Source organism: Tupaia chinensis, unplaced genomic scaffold (assembly GCF_000334495.1).
Source record: "Tupaia chinensis unplaced genomic scaffold, TupChi_1.0 Scaffold143631_1, whole genome shotgun sequence".
Taxonomy (NCBI): domain Eukaryota; kingdom Metazoa; phylum Chordata; class Mammalia; order Scandentia; family Tupaiidae; genus Tupaia; species Tupaia belangeri.
Window position 1 is genome coordinate 432,859 of NW_006203479.1, and position 14,728 is coordinate 447,586.

The window sequence follows — 14,728 nt, forward strand, 5'->3', positions numbered from 1 at the left end:
CAGGAGCAGGCCAGCAGTCCCCTCCAAAAGCTCTGATCTACGCTCTGTATTACAATCCAGGCTGACATTGTAAGGATCAAGAACTTCCCAGATCTGGCACAAGCAAACGCTAACAGGCTCACCTGGATTTATATTTGTCTTCAGGGCAGAAGTCCTAGGTTACTTCAGTGTCTTTCAACTTGTCGGTTAAGCTCATTTTTATTCAAAGTATTTCTAATGGTACCAGAAAAATTATTAAGCATCGCATAATCATTTAGCAGAGCAGAACAGATGGTCAGGTTCAACCCTATCACATCCTTTCTCCTTCATTCTCCTCCTGGGATTTTGGGTGCATATGTGCCCAGAGTGAATTTCAAGCCACAGGGTTCAAGACTCAAATAGTGGTCGGCCATGTGGGATCCAGCACCTTAACCACACCACCTGCTGGCCCCATGATTCTCTCTTCTATAGACAAGGATTAGGGTTTACACAGAAAACCTTCTATAATGAAATTCCAAGGAACTCAGTTAATTAGTATAACCTTTGCAGAAGAATGTTTTACTCCCTCTAGCTATAGCAAAAGCCTTACGGCAGAAGAAAATGAACTCACAAAACACAAAAGCAAACTCTTTGGGTATACCTTAGTATACACCTAAGTAGTCTCCGAAATACCCACAACTATCCAGTTAACAGGATGCTTAAGGGGTACACCGTGGAAAACACAGTCAGTGCGACACTGAATTTACTGTGCATGTTGAAAGTATTAACTACCAGAGGATATTTGGTAATGAAGAATGAAGTTAGGAGACTCTCTTGTCTGACTTTCTAGTTTAGCAAGAATGCCAATGATGCTTCTGGATAAAGAAGTTTCTATTTAGTTGCGAATCTCAAGGTTTAATTCTCCCCCAGGTGTGCCAATTCTCGAATTGGTGGCTTTCGGTTATGAGCGCATCCCCGCCGTGCTGAACCTACCTGCTCCGGGACAGTGCACCGGCTCACAGCAGCTCTCCTCTCCAGGGACCAGGGAGCGGGGGCTTCGCTTCCGGGTTCCGGTGCTGCCTTTTGCTTTTTCTGCATGGTCCATCCTGACGTACTTGTGGAGACACCTGGTGGTGTTCTGTCCCAGCTGTGCATGCAGACACAGTGCCTCAGTAACTTCCCATTCCTGGCCAGGGCCTGGTGACCACCTTGTGGGGCCCTCCTGACATGCATACCGTGAATCCCAGGCTGGCGCCCTTTGTGGACCCACCCTCCGCCGTGGCCTGCAGCAACTGAGCGCTCCGTCTGGCCTCAGCCGCCCAGAGACCCGCTACACTGGGCTGAAACCGCTTTTCCCAAGGAGGTCTGACCGCAGGGGAAGGAGAACCTCCTTCAAGGTGTCTTCCTTTGGGTCCTCTCTTTCAACTAAGTCACCCTTTAAAGTCCTCTTTATATCTCCACAGCTGCTCACCTATCACAGGTGTGATCATTCTCGATACTGACCTTCTCCGTTACTATGTGGCCTCTCCCCCCATTAGGCTTATCTACCAGGAGCAGGCCAGCAGTCCCCTCCAAAAGCTCTGATCTACGCTCTGTATTACAATCCAGGCTGACATTGTAAGGATCAAGAACTTCCCAGATCTGGCACAAGCAAACGCTAACAGGCTCACCTGGATTTATATTTGTCTTCAGGGCAGAAGTCCTAGGTTACTTCAGTGTCTTTCAACTTGTCGGTTAAGCTCATTTTTATTCAAAGTATTTCTAATGGTACCAGAAAAATTATTAAGCATCGCATAATCATTTAGCAGAGCAGAACAGATGGTCAGGTTCAGCTCATAAAGCCAGAATTAACTTGTGTTTCAAAGTTCGTACTTGGAAAGCTCCACGGATTCTGCCCCTCTCCAGGCCTCAACTACAGAGGCCAGAAGTTCTCAGGATGCTGGGCTGCCTGCAGCAGGGTGGGGGAGGCGGCCTGGGCCATTAGAGTTCCGGGCACGTGTTCTTCTCACACAGAGAAAGAGAACACTTCCGGATTACTCTCCAGATGCCATCACCCAAGCTGACTTCTAGTTATGCATAAACTCCCATTGCTATGATGTCACTGGAGTTTCACGAGCTCCCCCACTTACCAAGGGCACAGCTGGGCCTGCCAGTGACACACGAGGGGAGAAAAATCAAAAGCCCCACCTGAGGATACTGTAGTTCATGGAAATACACTGAACAAAGAAACAATGGCAGGCGTTGAGTCCGTTAGAATTGTAACAGCTGTGTATTCTTTATAAGCAAAAGAAAAAGAAGGAATGGGAATAAAAGAGAAAAAAAAGAAACCTAGTTATACCCGAACTAGCGAGCACATGTGAGTTTAGAATATGAAGGGGGAAAACTAATTTGGAACCTAACTAGGAAACGTCGTCCTTGGAAACAGATGTATGAGGGACCACGTCAGTCGAGGCACAGGCCTGCCACGGAAGTCGCTTCCCTTGGGAACAAAACTTGCCATATTTGAGAAAGTGAAAAATCATACTTTCTGTGAATTCTAAATTGTTTTATGTTTCCCTCTGAGGTCAGCGATCAGTGCTTTTGTGACAGGAGAATGTTTTATTCTTCTATACTAAGCGACGCTCTGGGCTTTATTGTGTGTGATTACATGCACCACAGACAGGAAAGAAACCCTGGTATCTTGGCAGACTTTCTCCTCAGACTCCCTGAGTGCTCGGCCTTAATGCCCATCGCGAACTCACCTCGCCTCCCCAAGCCCCCTGCCAAAGTGGAGGGACCACACATTTCTTATTAGTTGTGAATGCAATCTTGCCACCTACTTGGATGGCTTCTAAATCATCGAATTGGGAAGAGAAGTTCAGCAATATACCACCACAGGCAAATGGCTGGTTTGAATTCTCTTTGTGAAAAGAACAGTTTGGCAAACCAGACACTTGGCAGATTAAAACATGGTGAAGACACAGGCTGCATTGGGCCTCGGTGCTGAGTTAAGCCATCCACAGGCAATATACCACCACCACTGGTTTGAATTCTCTTTGTGAAAAGAACAGTTTGGCAAACCAGACACTTGGCAGATTAAAACATGGTGAAGACACAGGCTGCATTGGGCCTCGGTGCTGAGTTAAGCCATCTCCGTGTGTGCGACACAGAGCCACGTCGCCCTGAGATTCCTGGTAGGTAGCCCCTTTCCTCTGTTAAATTTTAAAGAGTGCAGAGGAACCGTTTTCCCTGTGAGGCTCCCACACTCGGGATGAAACTTTCTCTGCGGAATTTTGGCACCCTATTAATTAGTGGTTATGAGTGGGAGCTGCTCTCTCTCAGCAACTCCTATTCTGCCATCAGTCAAGTGTGATTCTGCAATAAATTTCCACGAAGCAAACTCTTTCTGGTAATTCTCTCTAATTAACACCAGGCCTGCTAATAATACATCAGGACCAAGTGTTTCTGATATAACCAAGATCTTGTCTGAGAGCACTCAGAAAGGGAAACCGCCAGCCTAAATTAAGCTTTTGCTGGCAAAAGGATTTTATATGTAGTTCTGTAAGAACACCTTTGATAATCTAATATTGGGGACATTTCGACTAGAAAACACTGAACGACAGGGAGGCTTGCTCTGGTCTGAGCAGTGAATGGGGATTTATTGTGAACACACAGTTGAGACTTAAGCCTATAAATCTTGTACTGGATTACTGTTTTTTAACGAAGGAATGACAGATCTCTTATTTGGTCGGTGCATTTTAATGTGCAATGACGTGATTGATAGAAACCAAACAGCAGCTATTAAAATGTCAGATGCAGACTTGATGCCCTTAAAAGTTTGGCTTCTGGAGTTTAATATACTGTGAGCAAATAGACTTGAATTTCTCTTTTATTCCCAATATACAGCCTGCAACAGAAACATTCCTCTTAACTTTATATGATCGGAAAAAAAAATCTCATTCAAACCAATAAACAAACGAGGAAGAGGTGAACTTACCTAGTTACGGAATAGTTAGCTAATGAGATCAGGAGGAGTGAAGAATGAGCAACGTAGCCTGGTTAATGCAAGTTGAAAATGCAGGTGATGATTTATGAGGTTTGATTGTGATCTATGACATAGAATCTTTGATAAGACAGGTTATCCAGCAAACAATTCTCGCAATAAATACTTTTAGGACAATAGAACTTATTTATCTACTAATTCACAAATATTTTTGTGTACATTGTACAGGAAGAGCACAGAAGTGGATAAAGAGAATAAGTATGACCGTACTTTCAAGTGTTTTGTTTCTGAGACATTCTGATAGACAAATATACCTTAAAAGAAGAATTCTTCTGACATCAGTACATCTTATCCCATCCTGCGACTACAGAACACGATCTTTTCCCGTGTTAATGATGACGACTTAATGGAAACTACTTGCCACCCCAAAAGAAAAACCAGGAGAGCGTGTCCATATGACTGCAGTCGTTTATTTATCAAGTATGTGCACATTAAGGTATTACTATATGGATTATATTTCTCATGTGATTTTTAATTAGAAAATGTATCCAAAAGCAAAATAGCAGATATACACACTTAAAAACTTAAAGACAGAGATCAACAGAGAATGCAAATTATACACTGAGAATCCAAACCCAATACCCTTTACACATTTGGGGAGTGAGGGGGTCAAGTTGAAGCCAGATGTGGTCTGTGTAAAACTATTCAGTTTGCTTTTCCTTCCCTTATGTCTGAAAGGCCTCTCTTTAATAGGGAGCCCTAATCACCCAGTCATCATAAAAATATTATTGTAATGCCAGGTTCACTCTTGAATTACGGGAAAGAAAGGAATTAGTTCGTATAAAAGTGCTTCTAATACAGAACCCCTTGAAAATGGTACATCTTTGCTGTAGATTATTTTAAACATGTCAAAATGCTACACTAACATTCTGCAGATTTAAATGGTTGCTTCTGTTTGTTTTACTATGTGACCAAATGATTAGGTTTTAGACTCTAAATGTAACCTTAATCAATAGGAAATATGTACGCTACTTCAAACATAAGCAAAGAGGATCATTTGTTGGTTGCTACTTCGGCAGTCAACATCGCGGCCATGCAAGGCTAGAGAGGAGTATACATGGCTCTGAACATGGGAAGTCCGGGTAGGGGAGTTTTTTGAGTCACGTGCTACAATGTTAATCTGTGTTACACCAAAGACAGTGTTCCAAAATATACATCTATAGAGACTAAAAATAAATCGCTCTACAGTGAAAAGTAATAATTAAAAAAAAAAAAAGCCACTTACAAGGGAATATTTATAGTCAGAAAAATAAATATTCAGGGAGCTCACCAGAAGGATAAAGTGCTTTGCCAGTTATGGAAAGATTGCGACTGATGCTTGAATACGGCATCCCCTGCTGGGAGAGAGAGATTCTTCTGGGGTCTCTTCACTATTTATCTCATAGAATGAACTGTTTTACGAAGAGATTTAAAACTTTGCCACAGAAGAGGAGGACAAAGCACGCAGACAAAAATGATAAATTAGGAAGCAAGATTACCTTTTAAGGAATAAAATTTGGAAAAACATTATGTTTCATGAAAAATAAGCAGGGGGAAAAAAGGTCTAATAAAAGTGATATCCTTAATGTAAGATAACTTTCTAAGAAATCCGGGATCAAATGAAAATACCTAAATGCCACTAGCCTACCAAAAACTATCTTGGCCTATAATCTATAAAGGCAAAACTAAACAACAACAGAAGTTCTACCTCGCCAGAACAAAACCACCAAGGCATTTTGTACTGTATAAAGCAAGGCTGGCATTCGGATGGTGACCATGCACCTTGGCCAGCCAGTCTCAGTCTCTAGGCCGTTGCAGCAGCAATGAGATAAAATGCACGATTCAGTTCCAGCACTTTATTTCAAAAGCAACTTCCTGCCTCCCTGCAAGATGCAGGGTGAGGAGGTAGTCTGGGGTTGCTATTGGAGAAGCATTCACTTTGCCACTCTGTGTCACCCCTTCCCATTCTTTCATCCCCAGTTAATTATTATCTGCATATAATATAAATCTGCTAGACTATAAATTAACAGCTTTCAAGACAAATGCCTTGAAAGTTCTTAGGGAGGTTAAACAAATATTGTAGCCTAAAATCTCCTCTATAACAAACATGCACACAATGGAAATGAAGTCCTTAGTGACTGATGGGGCAGGAAGGACTTGGGACTCTGTCTCAACCTTAGAGGAACTTGTCCCAAACAAATTGAAGTTATAACGAGAGATAATGGGCTTCTGTCCATCCTAGAAACAGAGGAAAAACTATCAAGTGGCATAATCTGTTTTCTCACTAAGTAAATACCAAAGGATCCAGTTTTACCACAATTGTTTCTCTGTCTCCACGTGTATCTACCGAATTCTTTTCCCGAATGAGGAAAACAATGGGCCGATCTGAGTAATTAATCATGTTATCTACTATACTATGGAACAGCTGTGAGTAAAAGCTTCCCAAACTCTGATCACACATTTGCAAGTGGTTCACTTATTATTGAAAAAATAACACACACACACACACACACACACACACACACACACACAAAGGCATGAGGGCCAGCCCTATAGCATAGTTGGTAAGCACTGGGCAGTGGAAGTCAGATTCCACGTGCTGACCAGGGTTTGAGCCCCAGCCCTGGCAGCTCACATGCAGGGCACGTGTGTACATGTGCCCAGAGCCCTGATGTGATGGACAAAAAAGAGTTGTTGCGTGACCAGGCCTGGTTAGGGGTGGGGGTGTGTGCCCTTACCCCTCATACACAGGCATATGTCCATCTGGCATAATTTAAAAATATATTAAATTCTAAATTTTTATCACACTTCCAAGCCAATCTTTTATTATTCTAACGTAGAATTAAAAAAAAAAAAAAGATGATTCTGCAAAGAGCTCTCCAATCTTCATCAGTCAGTAACACAACTCTGAAACTAATTTAATTGATTCATTATCCAAAAAAGGGGACTTTTGGGGGGAGAGGAACAATTGTTTTATTGTCTCCTACTTATTCACTTTAAAGAGAAAGAAAGCTGTCAGAGCCCAGAAGTACTTAATTGGCTCTTTATCTCAGTATGAGGGAAGGGGGGAAAATGGAGTTTGGCTACCTTAGGTTATAATGCACACAAAATGAATAGAAATAGTCACATTTTAACAAAAGGCAAACATTTGAGATGTATAAGCCTACATAGGATCTGTCTGGGGGAAATGAGAGAAGACTATAACCTTGGCATGACACGTTTGATCAATGATCTCACTGGCTTTTCCTGCTTGAACCACATCCACTGTAAGACAAATAGAATGTGGACACAGTGTTTAATAAACTGACAACTACTACTGATAAAATCTTCTATTTAAACTCCTATTAAGTGTTTTGCAAACAAACGCTAGTTAAAAGCAATGATTCTCTTATTGATAAAATGTATGACATTTACACTGCCTTTTGCAGATTTTCTCATAACTACCTAACGAGAATAATTAAGTATAAAAGTTGAATTTTTATTCTAAAATTTAATTCTTTACTAATTTATTCTAAGATGAATTTAATAGTCAACCAGGAAATTGGTTTTCATAAAAGTTATTTTATGGGCAGAAAATACAGGAAAAAGTAATAATAGATGCCAAACTGTCTCTTTACTTTATAAAGCCAAATATTTCCTCATTGACTTGGTTTTTTAAAGCTGGAATTTATTCCTTCAGGGCCATTACTTTTCAAAACTCAAGTGTTAAATTTAAAAATTAATCTGTAATTTTAATTCTTCTCTTCCTCTTCAAATTTCTTATCTTCCCTTTAACTGTTACTTTTAAAAATTCACAGAATGCGCATGTTTCTTGCAAAGTGGCTTGTCCTTCTTGGAGAAAAAGGTCTGGCCTTCCAAACTTTCACAGCACACCTGAAAAAGAGGTATTATTTAAGAAACCATCATTACTTTATCAAGGATGGTAGCAAAGGGGAAAGTGATTTTCCTCCTGATGGATAACATGACAAAGCACTTTGATTCGTTGTACTAGGCACCCTCACATTTCACAAAACTATGCTATTTCATGTCATTTTTAAAAAGCAATGTAGAACGATTTTTTCCTGGAATATATTATAATTTATTTAAATCACTGCTCATTTACTTTTCCTTAGGGAACCATTTAGCCCTAATGAAGAAATTCATACATAAAGAGGTGACATTAAATATACTTTTTCCCCCAAATTCCAGTCAATGCTTTAAATCTGCTTTTTGCTGTAGAGAATCAATCAAAGCATTCAAAAACGAAAATATAAGTCAATTGCTTTGGTCAGACATTTCAAAGCCTAACTTTGCCCCCAACATGCAGGCATAGAATATCTGAGACTTCTCTGTGCTGTCTTTGTTTCTTAGAGTGAAACCCTGGCCAGCACCTGGCTGCGGGGTGGCGACATAAGCCGTTACCAACTCCATGTTCGCCTTCTGGGCTTTCCTACTGCTTCTGTTGACTGCGATGCTCTAGAAGGCAAAGCTGCTAAAGCTGTTACTTGTTATAGACTTTATAAAGCCTAGGAGATGAATGAGGTGCGCAAGGAAGGGTTCAATGGAAACAAACGGGGAAATCAATCTACTTCAATTAACACTACCTCCCCCTTTCATACACTGAATTTTGAAAACTGCTGGCTGTTTTAAATCTAATTGAAAAAAAGCCAAACATCCAAGTAAAGTCCTTTTCCTGGATACTTACTGTCAAGTTCAAAAAAATACATCATGGGACCAGTGGATGGCATAATGGTTGTGTTGCTGGACTGCCACATGGTTGACCATGGTTTGTGTCCTGGACCTGGCAGCTTAAAACTCACACCAGGTTCATGGGCATGTGTGCGTGCCCAAGATCCCAAGAAGAGAGTGGAGGAGAAGGAGTATGGCATGGCCATCCCCCTGGGGGCTGATTTCTCGCTTTCTGTCTCTCTGGCGAGTACACACGCCGTAAGTATATCTTAAGTTAAAGTTTATCTCTGAATCTGTATTAGTCTCTAAACATTGCATGTTTGTTATAGTATGAAAAGAAAAGAATATACATGGGCAACCATAAAAGAAGGAAACAAATCAATATATAGTTTATTCTGTGTTTATTCAGTAATAGATTTTTATAACTGTTTACTTGTATTTTAAGAAATACCTATTTCTGAAGGGGCCAGCAGATGGTGTAATAGTTACATTGCTGGATACCCACATAATTGACTGTAGTTCAAGTCCTGGGCCTGGTGGCTGAAAACTCATGCTGGGGTGTGTATGTGCATGCTGAAGATCCCAAGAGGAGAATGAAGGAGAGAGGACTACAGCATAACCATTCCTCCGGGGAATAATTTCTCACTTTATGTCTCTCTGTCTCTCCAGTGAATGCATGCACCCTATAGCAAACAAACAAACAAACAAACAAACAAAAAACTATCCAAAATAATGAAATACCTATTTCCAAAAGCTACTAAAAATAATCTATTAAGTTTTTTTTTAACATAAAAAAACTCTGTCTTAAGAAACACACAGCTTCTTCTAACAGATAAAAATGTATCAAAAATAGTATTTTCTCTATGGGGTAAAGATCTTATGGTATGCAAAATAATTTCAAAAAGTATCAAATATTTTAAAAAAACAACTTAAGAGCTACTGTAAAAAAAATGCTTTCCTTTATGTTTGAAGCACTGAAAGATGTAAGTGCTTGTTATTTCCATTAAGCCCTTAGGTTAGAACCATACTTAAAAGAAAAATAATAAGCAATTCATTTAATTGCATGTTAAATGCAATTAATGGACTTAGGGCTAATTTTAGCTAGGAAATAATGGTTTACTTACTGAGCAGACAAAGCAGGTATCATGCCAGGTAGAGCCCAGAGCTTCCAGGAACATGTCACCAGCCTCGATGGGAAATTCACACCCACGGCAGATAGTACCGAAGAGGGCATAATAATCTGTGTCAGGGTGGGGGAGAGAGACAAGACGACCCAGCATGAAGGCTTAGAATGACACACCCAAGAAAGCAGCTATAAAATTTGCTTTAAATAACACGGTGAAGATAAAGATATTTGTAATTTTTAAAACTTCAGGAGATGGCATGATTTTTGGCTTGAGATACATGTTTCAGTTTTCCCTGAGTAAATGGGATAGCATGTTTCAGTTTTCCCCGAGTAAATGTTACTTACACAACCGAGATTCTTCATTACAACTGTCTGTGTTATATACTGCTCTCCACCTACTTAAAAATGTCCAAATAAAAAGAATACTATTCTCTGACAAAGTATTGGTGGACATGAGAAATACAAGAGGACTTTCGGTAACTGGCAACAATAAGACGAATGAATGTAAAGTGAGAACAAATGTCTAAAATTGGCAAATTTTACAGTGTATCTGACTGGGTAAGGAAGAAAAATAAAGTCACTGGAAGCAGATATAGAAAACACCATCCTAGGGACCAGCAGTTAGCGTAATGGCTATATCGCTGGACTCCCATGTAGTCAACCACAGTTCGCGTTCTGGACTCATTGGCTTAAACTCATGCTGGGCGTGTGTGTATGCGTGCCCAAGATCCCGAGAAGAGAATGGAGGAGAAGGGACTGCCGTGTGGCCATCCCCGCTGGGGGATGATTTCTCGCTTTCTGCCTCTCTGGCAAGCCCACACGAACTATAGCAAAAACTCTCTAAAAAAAAGAAAGAAAGAAAACTCCATCCTAAGGGCCACGGCAGAGTTGCTAGGTGAAGTGTGCTCAAACCTTTTCAGCCACAGGGTTTCTGATATGTTTTTCTCTCAATTTTACAGCATCGTGTTGAAGATCTTTGGCCAAAGAAACCATTTCCTTGACACAGACTATAGTTATAAAATATGAACAGGACTTCCTTCTGAAGAAAAAGGTGTGGACAAGATGTTTCTCTATTACAAAGTTAGAATCTATCGGCGTTTTAAATCGCTTTTACACAGCTACTCCCACTACTGTTTTGACTTATGTTAACCTTTTGGCATCTGGCACTGTCAACCCAATTGGGGCTGGAGGGAGGAGCAAGGCTATCATGTGCAGCTTCATTCACCTCTCCTAGCTGTCTTCAAACCCCAGTACCCCTCAACACCTCCGCCATGTCCTACTGGTGTCAGGCAGTGTTCTAGGCGCTGCAGGGGAGCAGTGGGGAAGGAGGCAGAGGTGGCTACTGTCTGCATGGGGCTTACATGCTCTCTGGGAACAGGATGTCATCACTAAATTTTAACAGCAAATTACAATACGTAATTCAGGTTGTGATCAGTGTCATGATGCAAAGCCAACAGTGACACAGAACGATGGAGGGGTACACAACAATATTTAGGCGAGTTAGGGAAGGCCTCTCTGAGGATGGAACAGTAATGGAGAGACTTAAAGAATAAGCACCAGAAAACCTGAGGAAGAACATTCCAGTTAGAAGAAACTCGAAGCACGAAAGTCCTGAGGCCCAAAGGAACCTCAGCATGTTCAGATACACCAAAGGGACAAGGGTATGGCTAGGATCCAGCGACAGAAGGTAAGGTGGCAAGAGATGAGGCTGGCAAGGTGGACACCAGCAAGGAGCGCAGAGTTCGTTCTCGTGGACGCCATTAAAGGATTTCAGGTACAAGGCGATTTCGGGTTTAAAAAAATACTACGAGAGCTGCTCTGCAGTTGTTCTAGGGGGTGGATCGAGGAAGATATACCACAGAGGTGGGGATTACCATGTCCAGACACAGGAAGAACAAGCTGGATTTAGTCATGATGGTTGGATGGAAAGGAAAGAATGCAACCTACTTCTACAACCTACTTCTAGGATATACCCATTAGACCAGGTATGGGAAGAGCCAGCAGAAAAGCAGAATCCAAAAGGCTCCTGCATTTTTGGATAGAGAAGCCACTTATTGAATGAGAAAGATGGGGGGGCTAAGAACTAGTTTGGGAGGTTAGAACTAACTTGGGAGGTTATAGAAAAAAGAACAAAAGTAGACTAAGTTGATTAGAAGTAATATTTAACTCAATCTCCAAGAATATTTTCCCCTTTCTATAAGCAATTCTTTGAGTTTTAAAAATATGACTTCTTAGAATACATAAAAAATAATACCAAGGCTAGTTTGATGTGTATTTTGGCTAGATGGGGACTATTTGCCAGTTAGTCAAAATACCTTATGAAGCTTCTAAAACCAACCAACCAACCAAAGAAAATGCAGCTCTTTCCTCAGAAGGAAAAAAATTTTTGACTATTTATTCTAATCTTTACACAGGAAAAAGACACAAATAAACAGAGTATTAGTCCAAATCTACAGTCTTTTTTTTTTTTGGAGAGGTTTTCGCTATAGGGTGCATACGCTCGCCAGACTGACAGAGAAAGACATAGAGACAGAAATCAAGAAATCACCCCTCAGAGGGGATGGTCACGCTGCAATCCCTTCTTCTCCATTCTCCTCTTGGGATCTTGGGCATGCAAGCACATGAGCCCAGCGAGAGTTTGAAGCCACCAGGTCCGGGACGCGAACTGCGGCCGACTACGTGGGAGTCCAGCGACATAGCCATTATGCTAACTGCTGGTTCCCCAGTCTTTTTAATTCTCAAAGCTTTTAATGTATGTTTTCTACACCTTTATCCATACTATATATGTGGAACTCATTTATTAACTTGATCAAGTCATGAGGTATAAAAATATGAAATCCTGGGACCAGCAGATGGCGTAATGGTTACATCACTGGACACCCACATAGTTGTCCACGGTTTGAGTCCCAGACCTGGCAGCTTAAACTCACACTGTACATGTGTGCATGCGTGCCCATGATCCCAAGAGGAGAATGGAGAAAAGGGTACTATGGCGTGGCCATCCTTTTTTGAGGGGGGAGTGATTTTTTGCTTTCTGTCTTGCTCTGTTTTTCTGGTGAGCACACGTGCCCTATAGCAAAAATCTCAATCTATTAAAAAAAAAAAAAGAATGCTGCACAAATTTGTGTGTCATCCTTGCGCAGGGATCATGCAATCTTCTCTGTATTGTTCCAATTTTAGTATATGTGCTGCCGAAGTGAACACTGTTCAGAAAATGTAATTGGAATTACAAAATGTGGACTATTCTAGTTGAATCAGGATAGACAGCTTGTAGCTAATCTGTCCCAAAACAGCCCATGGGAGGAATTCATTGGAATTTCTGGGGCCACCTGATAGTCTGGAAGAAATTGAGGTTGGTCCTAACTAAGGAGTCAGGTTGGTCTGACTAAGGAGTCAGGTTGGTCCTAACTAAGGAGGGTAAAATAAGAGACTACTGAGGGGGCAGAGAAGGGCGGGACGATGCTGACCCAGCATCAGATTAGAAGCTGACTGCTCCTTTAATCGGACAACTCTCCACCCCACCTTCTTTCAATTCCACACTTTGACTTTCAAGAAAAATACACTCACTGGTGAGAATGTAGTGGTAGTTGAGTAGGGGTACCATATGGGAAAACTAGTTAATGTTTTGAAACATGTTTGTGTGGGAGCAGTATCTAAGTAAGGGCAATACTAAGGAAGTGTTACGAAAGTTCACTCACAGAGTTTAGGAAGGAAACGGAAGTGTTCAGAGTTCCGCTATTAAGGTGACAGTAGTAGGGAGGTCCTTAGAGCTATATGTATTAAAAATAATTTTACCAAGGGAGCCATTTGAGCCAGGATTGCCCACCTATTCAGTAAAAGTAACAACAGATTTCAAGTTTATTTTCAAGGCAGTTGTCTTAAAGAGCAACTAAATATCATTTTCTAAAGCTGACCATTTCTCATTTTATTACGACTCAAACTTTATTACTAGACCACTAGAGGTAGCTTAAATTGGTATAATTTGGTATAATTTATACCCATATGTTATTGGAGATTCCTGCAATATAGTTTTCCTCCTGAGTAGTGCTTGCATTCTCAATTCTCATAATGAAATTGGGAATATCTGCTTAGACAAAGTCACAGAAAAAGTTCAAATAGTTGTCTATTATATGTTTAGAGTAACATTAAATGCCCCCCGAACACTCAAGAAAACAATTAGGTTGTTGGGAAAGTCATGACATATTTTTCTATGCAAAAATGCATCATGATTTTCCTGACAACCCAATACTTTGCCTAACTCAGTCTTTAAACTTCCTAACAACCTGAGGGTTGTTTTACATTTGCTCAATACTCAAGAGCCTAATGGCTCCATGATCTCACCGGTCTCACAGTAGGGTTCACCATCTTCCAAGTGGAAAACATTATTGCGAATGGGTTTCCCGCAGGCCACACACACGAAACAGGACACGTGCCAAGTTTGCTTCAAAGCATTGATGACTTCCTGTTATAGAAAGGTGGTGCGATGTAAATATAGATGACATCAGACGCACAAATGCTTGCTCTAATCCCTATCCCAACGCAACCTGTAAAGGTGATTCAGGCCCCGTACATGGCCTTGTGCTAGTCTTCTAAGGTAATGAGATACTTAGACAGTCACGAGTCATCTGGACCCGTACTGTACTATGTGTGTTTTCAGCAAATGCAAATCAACACATTTCTTTAAAGAATAATTAGAGTATTCAATACTATACATATAGTGAATAAAGTAAGTACTTGCTACAATACATTCTGCTTCCCTCCAAAGGCGTCAGGCAACATTAACTTACAAAGGTTTCATAGTATTATCTTGAAAATATCATGGAGAAAGGAGGAAGCATTCAAAAACTAAAACAAACCTCTGCTTTGGTGCATTATGGAAGCAATAATGAAATCAGTGTGAGCCAATTAGTTGGACATGTGGGGCTCTGGAAATCAGCTGAGACTGCACTCGGCAT

General features: G+C 40.9%; 1 protein-coding gene and 1 non-coding gene across 8 annotated transcripts in view; both read right to left on the reverse strand.

The window, feature by feature from the left end:
* Positions 1–4,390: 4,390 nt before the first annotated feature.
* PDLIM5 (PDZ and LIM domain 5) overlaps positions 4,391–14,728 on the reverse strand; it is a 193,652-nt gene continuing 183,314 nt past the window's right edge. For all 7 annotated transcript variants that reach the window (XM_006164489.3, XM_006164493.2, XM_006164488.3 and 4 more), the window contains 3 exons: positions 14,115–14,235; positions 9,772–9,887; positions 4,391–7,852 (listed from right to left, as the gene is read on the reverse strand). In XM_006164489.3, the coding sequence (XP_006164551.1) occupies positions 7,763–7,852; positions 9,772–9,887; positions 14,115–14,235 (327 nt within the window). In that variant the 3' untranslated portion in view covers positions 4,391–7,762. The remainder of the gene's footprint in view (positions 7,853–9,771; positions 9,888–14,114; positions 14,236–14,728) is intronic.
* LOC114005320 (U6 spliceosomal RNA) lies at positions 12,872–12,977 on the reverse strand. The gene has a single exon (XR_003547194.1). It is a non-coding gene; the product is annotated as a U6 spliceosomal RNA (small nuclear RNA).